At 32.8% G+C, this 8,921-nt stretch overlaps 2 protein-coding genes across 2 annotated transcripts in view; both read right to left on the bottom strand.

The window, feature by feature from the left end:
* Positions 1 to 311: 311 nt before the first annotated feature.
* On the bottom strand, positions 312 to 4,259 carry LOC143075379 (uncharacterized). Its single transcript, XM_076250768.1, has 2 exons — positions 2,487 to 4,259; positions 312 to 2,387 (listed from the first exon to the last, which is right to left on the bottom strand). Exons 1-2 carry the CDS (start codon positions 4,236 to 4,238, stop codon positions 570 to 572), a joined length of 3,570 nt encoding a protein of 1,189 aa, XP_076106883.1. The 5' UTR covers positions 4,239 to 4,259; the 3' UTR covers positions 312 to 569.
* A 189-nt stretch (positions 4,260 to 4,448) lies between these two features.
* Positions 4,449 to 8,921, bottom strand: part of LOC143075380 (uncharacterized) — a 29,736-nt gene continuing 25,263 nt past the window's right edge. The window contains exon 5 of the mRNA XM_076250769.1: positions 4,449 to 6,043. Coding sequence (XP_076106884.1) covers positions 4,467 to 6,043 — 1,577 coding nt within the window. The 3' untranslated portion in view covers positions 4,449 to 4,466. The remainder of the gene's footprint in view (positions 6,044 to 8,921) is intronic.

Here is an 8,921-nt window from a genome sequence, read left to right as displayed (position 1 = left end):
CTTTGAATTGATGAGTGTTACACGAACCCCTTCCTTTTGTGATATTGAACCTTCTGAAAAAAAATCATAAAGATTTATTCACGACGACGACAACGACATCATACCATTATACGATCCCAAATCTTTTTACGGTCGGATAAATATTACTTCATATCAAAAAATATATTTTTAAATTAAAAACATGAATAAATTTCACTAGAAAAAAAATCACCAAAAAAACTCTGATACACTGATTGGACAGAAAAATATATAATTTTTTTTTATTTGATTGGAATAATCATTACAATTCTATTTCTAAACAAAACTTCCTTTCTAAAATCTTTAATTACCAAATCACAATTTATATTTTGGTAATTATTTTCTTTTCTTTGATATATTACCTCCTCTTTTCAATATTCGTTAATGACAGCAAGTATGTCATTGTATCCTGTATCACTGGCAATTCGTGTGGGTGAGATACCATAATTTGTACACTTCGGTATGTCTGCTTTGTTATCTAGTGATAGCTAAACTATATCTTTATGATTATTCTGACAAGCAATGTTCCAAGGAGATGCTCAATTATCATTTCACTTATTAATGTCTGCCATGTTGTCCAGGATTACTTTTATTATCTCTGTATGATTATTGTGACAAGCAACATACAAAGAAGATGATCCATCATTTGTACACTTATTAATGTCTGCCTTGTTGTCCAGTAATAACTTGACTATCTCTATTTGATTATTTTTACAAGCAATATACAAAGGAGATAATCCGTTATCATCACACTTATTCATGTCTGCCTTGTTGTCTAGTAATAATTTAACTATTTCTATATGATTAATCTGACAAGCAATATACAAAGGAGATGCGCCATCATCCATACACTTATTAATGTCTGCATTGTTGTCCAGTAATAACTTCACTGTCTCTTTATGATTATTCTGACAAGCAACATACAAAGGAGATGCTCCAACATCCGCACACTTATTAATGTCTGCATTGTTGTCCAGTAATACCTTGACTATCTCTATTTGATTATTTTGACAAGCAACAAACAAAGGAGAAAACCCAGCTTTTATACACTTATTAATGTCTGCATTGTTGTCCATTAATAACTTCACTGTCTCTTTATGATTATTCTGACAAGCAACATACAAAGGAGATGCTCCAACATCCGCACACTTATTAATGTCTGCCTTGTTGTCCAGTAATAACTTGACTATCTCTATATGATTATTTACACAAGCAATATACAAAGGAGATGCTCCATCATCCATACACTTATTAGTGTATGCATTGTTGTCCAGTAATAACTTGACTGTCTCTATTTGATTATTTTTACAAGCAATATACAAAGGAGATAATCCGTTATCATTACACTTATTCATGTCTGCCTTGTTGTCTAGTAATAATTTAACTATCTCTATATGATTAATCTGACAAGCAATATACAAAGGAGATGCTCCATCATCCATACACTTATTAATGTCTGCATTGTTGTCCAGTAATAACTTCACTGTCTCTTTATGATTATTCTGACAAGCAAAATACAAAGGAGATGCTCCAACATCCGCACACTTATTAATGTCTGCATTGTTGTCCAGTAATATCTTGACTATCTCTATATGATTATTCTGACAAGCAATATGCAAAGGAGATGCTCCATCATCCATACACTTATTAGTGTATGCATTGTTGTCCAGTAATACCTTGACTATCTCTAAATGATTATTCGCACAAGCAACACAGAGAGGAGATGCTCCATCATCCATACACATATTGATGTCTGCCTTGTTGTCCAGTAATAACTTGACTGTCTCTTTATGATTATTCTGACAAGCAATATGCAAAGGAGATGCTCCATCATCCATACACTTATTAGTGTATGCATTGTTGTCCAGTAATACCTTGACTATCTCTAAATGATTATTCGCACAAGCAACACAGAGAGGAGAAAACCCAGCTTTCATACACATATTGATGTCTGCCTTGTTGTCCAGTAATAACTTGACTGTCTCTTTATGATTATTCTGACAAGCAATATGCAAAGGAGATGCTCCATCATCCATACACTTATTAATGTCTGCATTGTTGTCCAGTAATAACTTGACTGTCTCGTTATGATTATTCTGACAAGCAATATGCAAAGGAGATGCTCCACCATCCGCACACTTATTAATGTCTGCCTTGTTGTCCATTAATATCTTGACTATCTCTATATGATTATTTAAACAAGCAATATACAAAGGAGATGCTCCATCATCCATACACTTATTAGTGTATGCATTGTTGTCCAGTAATAACTTGACTGTCTCGTTATGATTATTCTGACAAGCAACATGCAAAGGAGATGCTCCATCATCCATACACTTATCTATGTCTGCATTGTTGTCCATTAATACCTTGACTATCTCTATTTGATTATTCAAACAAGCAATATGCAAAGGAGATACTTCACCATCCGCACACTTATTAATGTCTGCCTTGTTGTCCATTAATACCTTGACTATCTCTATTTGATTATTCTGACAAGCAATATACAAAGGAGAAACCCCAGTTTTCGTACACTTATCAATGTCTGCCTTGTTGTCCAGTAATAACTTGACTATCTCTTTATGATTATTTTGACAAGCAATATACAAAGGAGTTGCTGCATTATCAATACACTTATTAATGTCTGCATTGTTGTCCAGTAATATCTTGACTATGTCTATTTGATTTTTCTGACAAGCAATATGCAAAGGAGATGCTCCGTTATCCGCACACTTATTAATGTCTGCATTGTTGTCCATTAATACCTTGACTATCTCTATATGATTATGGTGACAAGCAACAAACAAAGGAGAAAACCCAGCATTCATACACATATTAATATCTGCCTTGTTGTCCAGTAATAACTTTACCGTCTCTATATGATTATTCTGACAAGCAATATGCAAAGGAAAAAACCCAGTTTTCGTACACTTATTAATGTCTGCCTTGTTGTCCAGTAATAACTTTACTGTCTCTATATGATTATTGTAACAAGCAATATACAATGGAGATTCTCCATAATGTATACACATATTAATGTCTGCCTTGTTGTCCATTAATAACTTGACTATTTCTTTATGATTATTCTGACAAGCTACAAACAAAGGAGATGATCCACTATCCCTACACTTATTAATTTCTGCATTGTTGTCCAGTAATAACTTGACTGTCTCTATATGATTATTTAAACAAGCAATATACAAAGGAGATGCTCCATTATCAATACACTTATTTATGTTTGCATTGTTGTCCAGTAAAAACTTGACTGTCTCTTTATGCTTATTTTGACAAGCAACATACAAAGGAGATGCTCCATCATCCATACACTTATCTATGTCTGCATTGTTGTCCAGTAATACCTTGACTATCTCTATTTGATTATTCTGACAAGCAATATGCAAAGGAGATACTCCACCATCCGCACACTTATTAATGTCTGCCTTGTTGTCCATTAATACATTGACTATCTCTTTTTGATTATTATGACAAGCAATACACAAAGGAGAAACCCCAGTTTTCGTACACTTATCAATATCTGCCTTGTTGTCCAGTAATAACTTGACTATCTCTATATGATTATTCAGACAAGCACTATACAAAGGAGATGCTTCATCATCAATACATTTATTTATGTCTGCATTGTTGTCCAGTAATAACATGACTGTCTCTTTATGATTATTTTGACAAGCAAAATACAAAGGAGTTGCTCCAATATCCATACACTTATTAATGTCTGCATTGTTGTCCAGTAATATCTTGACTATGTCTATTTGATTATTCTGACAAGCAATATGCAAAGGAGATATTCCACTATCCGCACACTTATTAATGTCTGCCTTGTTGTCCAGTAATAACTTGACTATCTCTATATGATTATTCTGACAAGCACTATACAAAGGAGATGCTTCATTTTCCATACATTTATTTATGTCTGCATTGTTATCCAGTAATAACATGACTGTCTCTTTATGATTATTTTGACAAGCAATATACAAAGGAGTTGCTCCATTATCAACACACTTATTAATGTCTGCATTGGTGTCCAGTAATATCTTGACTATGTCTATTTGATTATTCTGACAAGCAATATGCAAAGGAGATATTCCACTATCCGTACACTTATTAATGTCTGCCTTGTTGTCCATTAATACCTTGACTATCTCTATTTGATTATACTGACAAGCAACAAACAAAGGAGAATACCCAGCATCCATACACATATTAATATCTGCCTTGTTGTCCAGAAATAACTTTACCGTCTCTATATGATTATTCTGACAAGCAATATGCAAAGGAGATACTCCACCATCCGCGCACTTATCAATGTCTGCCTTGTTGTCCAATAATACCTTGACTATCTCTATATGATTATTATCACAAGCAATATGCAAAGGCGAAAACCCAGCTTTTATACACTTATCAATGTCTGCCTTGTTGTCCAGTAATAACTATACTGTCTCTATATGATTATTGTAACAAGCAATATACAAAGGAGATTCTCCATTATATATACACATATTAATGTCTGCCTTGTTGTCCATTAATAACTTGACTATCTCTTTATGATTATTCTGACAAGCTACAAACAAAGAAGATCTTCCATTATCATCACAGTTATTAATGTCTGCCTTGTTGTCCAGTAATATCTTTACACTTTCTGTATTACCATTGCATGATGCTTCTAACAAAGAGCTCCAACCTTTACAGTTACACAGGTTAACACAAACACCATGATTAATACACCAATGAATAAAAGGAATATCATCATAGTAACAACAAAACATCAGTGCAGTATTTTTATTATTTATATCTGTTTTCACCGCTAATCGCCTCTGAAGTGATATTTCAAATTTCTTGAGATAACATAGGAATTTGTCTCTGAACTCTTGTATCTTCCAGTTTATATTCCTGAACACATAATCTACTCTACCAATTGACCAGTCATCAATCATTCTCTTTAGATACATCTTATGGTATTTAGGTGGTACAATAGTAATAAACTGGTCCATGTCATCTCTTCTTTCTAGTAAAAATCTCTCCTTAATAAGTTCACTGTTTGCATTCTTGATCAAACACTGGATCATTTTTTGTCCAAAATAGTATGCAAGAAAGTCAAATAATTTATCATGTTTTGTTTTGAATATATCTTGGTCTTTCCTAATAAAAGTATGTTCAAGTAAATTTAGTTCATCAAGTAGGACAATTCGTGATGTTCCTCGGTCCAGTCTGCATGCCTCACACGTGTTCTCAATAATGATTCTTTTTTCTACATTTATCTCTTCTGAAAGCAATTTCTTTTCCAGGTTGTTGTTAAACATAACACACAATGCCATTACACAGTATTTTGTATTATGTCCTTTTTTATAGAGGTTATTAATTTCATTTTCGTATACCGAAAATGGATTCTTGAAGAAATCTGTACTAATGAGCTTTGGATTTTCACTAAACAGTTTACAGAGAAGAGGAAAACAATCATATAAGTCACAGTACTGAATTATCTCTGATGCTTTTGTTTCCAGATATAATTCCGCTATTGACGTTTTCTCTGTCTTTGATAAACACAAATCTTCTGTCAGCAGATTATGTACAGATGTCTTGAAAATTGATAAAGATTCAAACTTTTCATCCCTGAACACTTGTAATCGACATGCAACTATAATTTTAGTAAGTTTGTTTTCAATCAATATCTTTATTTGTTCCATAACTGGTTCCCAATTATCAAGGTCAGACTGGTTTATGGAAAAAGTCCCACAAAAGTCATCAATTACAAACAGTGTTTTCTGATTTGGATTATAAAACTGAATAACATCATTTGGATTAGTAATTGGTAGTATATCATACCCTTCTTCTTCTTTCATTTTTAATGCCACATTTTGCAGACTGGATGTCTTTCCAACACCAGAACTAGCTGTAACAGTAACACAACTGTTTTCCTTGATACATTTTAACACACATTTTGCAGCTCTGGTTTCAACAAAGTTTTCAGCATTTTTTTGCCATTTATCCAACATCTTACTTATAAGCACTGAAACATAATGGAATAAATTATTGCCACATATAATTTAAAAAAACAGTAAAGTAGTAAGCTCATCATGTATGCATACAACTTTGTATTTACTGACTCTGAATTACTCAGATGACGGTAAATGCATAATGCGTTTACTCATAGAAACAACATTTTATCTATTCTGCTGAATTTGATCAAGATTGAATTGTAAATTGAAAGTCTGAAAGAAAACAGATTTACAACCGGTAACGCATAAACTTATCACATCATCAAATATTCATAAAAATGACGTCATGGTCATATGACCAATGACAGACAACCATGTAAACCTTACTATCATTTATAAACATTATAAAATTGGCCTTGTTCATGTTATTCTAAAAGTATCTACCTAACCGACACCAAAACACAAAATATTGTTGACATATTAGACTAAATACAAATATATGTGTGGTTCTGGTTATATAAAAATAAAATAAACTGCTCAGCAGGGCGCACCTTGTTACGACCGCTGAGATCTAACGCTGCACAGTTGAGGCAAGCATGGACTGAAATTTCAAGCTTGATACAGCTCTGAATTTGGACTGATTAAATGTATGACACAATATAGCTTTTTGACCCAAATAAATACGGTCTACATATATGTAATAAGAACTCCAAAATTTTGAAATTGAACATTTACCTTTTACGGTCTAATATTCAAAATCTAATTAAATACATGATTAGATTCAGCATATCGAAGAACTTCCAGAATTTTATTTTTTTATGAAATCAAACACAGTTGAATTCTAGACACCCGATCTGGACTATCTAGAAAACGGGAACAAACATAAAAAAATCTTAATAAATGTTTTGATTCAGCATATCAAAGAACCACTATAATTTAATTGTGGACTCTTTGGATCTCAATGTGGACCAATTTAAAAACGGGGCCATATCCAAAATCAATATACAGTGTTAGAATCAGTCTATTAAAGAACCCCCCGAAATCAAGATTTTTAACTGAACCCAATTGAAATTGGTCAATCAATAAGCAATGTAAACAGAAAGTACATAAGTTCATATATATATAAGAAGTTTTTAGTAATAGTGTTTGGTCCCTTTTTGGTCCCTTATTCTTTATATATTATATAGTAAGGGCCATTACCCCTCAAATCAATCGCAACTTTTCTGTTTTGATATGGAACCTTATGATACAATTTGATAAAGATCAATAGAGTAATTCAGAAGTTAACTGCCGGAAACCAGAAAATTCTTGATTTTGGTCCCTTTATGACCCCCAATTACTAAACACTTCAGGGACAAATAAAAATCAATCCAGACCTTTTTATTTGTGTTATGGAATGTGATACAATTTCAAAGCGTTCAGTATAATAAAATTGAGAATGTAAACAGTGAATGTGTCATAGAGACAACAACACAACCAAAGAGCAGAAAACACCAACGGCCACCAATGGGTCTTCAACACAGCAATTCTAGTCAAACACAATAATATATACTATTTCAGGGAAATGAACGCCACAGTTAGCTCCGAATTCATCAATACAACAAAATTAAATTATATGCTCTTCTAGGTGCAAGCTTGATACGACCACGGAGGTCGAACCCTGAACAGTTGAGGCAAGTATGAACACAACATTAAGCTCTAAACAGCTTGGAATTTAGATTTTGATTGAACATTTGACACAACATAGGTTTTTGACACAAAATGGATGTTTTAATTCTAAATTCCATTTTTACAAAGGGACGAAAGATACCAAAGGGACAGTCAAACTCATAAATCTAAAACAAACTGACAACGCCATGGCTAAAAATGAAAAAGACAAACAGAAAAACAATAGTACACATGACACAACATAGAAAACTAAAGAATAAACAACACGAACCCGGAGTAAATCAGGTAAAAACATTGATAACATCACGGTCACATGACAAAATTATGTTTATAAGCTGATAGACAAAACACTGTCAGCCAATCAGAAAACGTGTTACAAAACTGTTGTCAGGTCATTAAAGATTGCATATTTCGGCTTTAATATTGATTCACTTAAATAGGGTCTTTGCATCGGAACTAAACACATTTATTTGAAAAACAGTTGTTAGCATGACACGGGTTACGTTCTTCTCATATATTTTATGATAGTATGATACTTAACCCCTTATGGGAGAGATTGTGCCTGATATTTACATGATGAAGACATAATCTTTCAATCAGTTTAATTGAGGTCTGGAGCTGGCATGTCAGTTAACTAATAGTAGTCTGTTGTTATTTATGTATTATTGTCATTTTATTCATTGTCTTTTGTTACATCTTCGTACATCGGACTCAGACTTCTCTTGAACTGAATTTACATGAGCGTATTGTGATGCGTTTTCTTTTCTACATTGGCTAGAGAATTAGGGGGGGGGGGAGTTGAGATCTCACAAACATGTTTAAACCCGCAGTAATTTTGCGCCTGTCTCAAGTCAGGAGCCTCTGGCATTTGTAAGTCTTGTATGATTTTTAATTTTAGTTTAGTTTGACGTCCATTATCACTGAACTAGTATACATATTTTTTCTCGCTAGATTGAAGACCCATTGGTGGCCTTTGGCTGTTGTCTGCTTTATGGTCGGGTTATTGTCGCTTTGACACATACCCCATTTCCTGTCTCAATTTTATTACATCCAAAATTAAATTATAAGTAAATACATTGTATTAATCCATGTATGTACAAATGTGTATATTTAGTAAATTGTTAAAATCTATTATACAAATTATATGTAGTTTTATATCATGTATATCATTGTATCTTAAACCTTTACTTACCTACAATTATACTTCAACAGATGGACAATGATCTCTTTTAATTTCCAAAAGAAAATTTTTAAGCATAAGAAAATATTCAAACATATTAA

The sequence above is a fragment of the Mytilus galloprovincialis genome, chromosome 5, assembly GCF_965363235.1.
Source record: "Mytilus galloprovincialis chromosome 5, xbMytGall1.hap1.1, whole genome shotgun sequence".
NCBI classification, from domain to species: Eukaryota; Metazoa; Mollusca; class Bivalvia; order Mytilida; family Mytilidae; genus Mytilus; species Mytilus galloprovincialis.
This window is presented reverse-complemented; position numbering and strand designations above follow the sequence as displayed.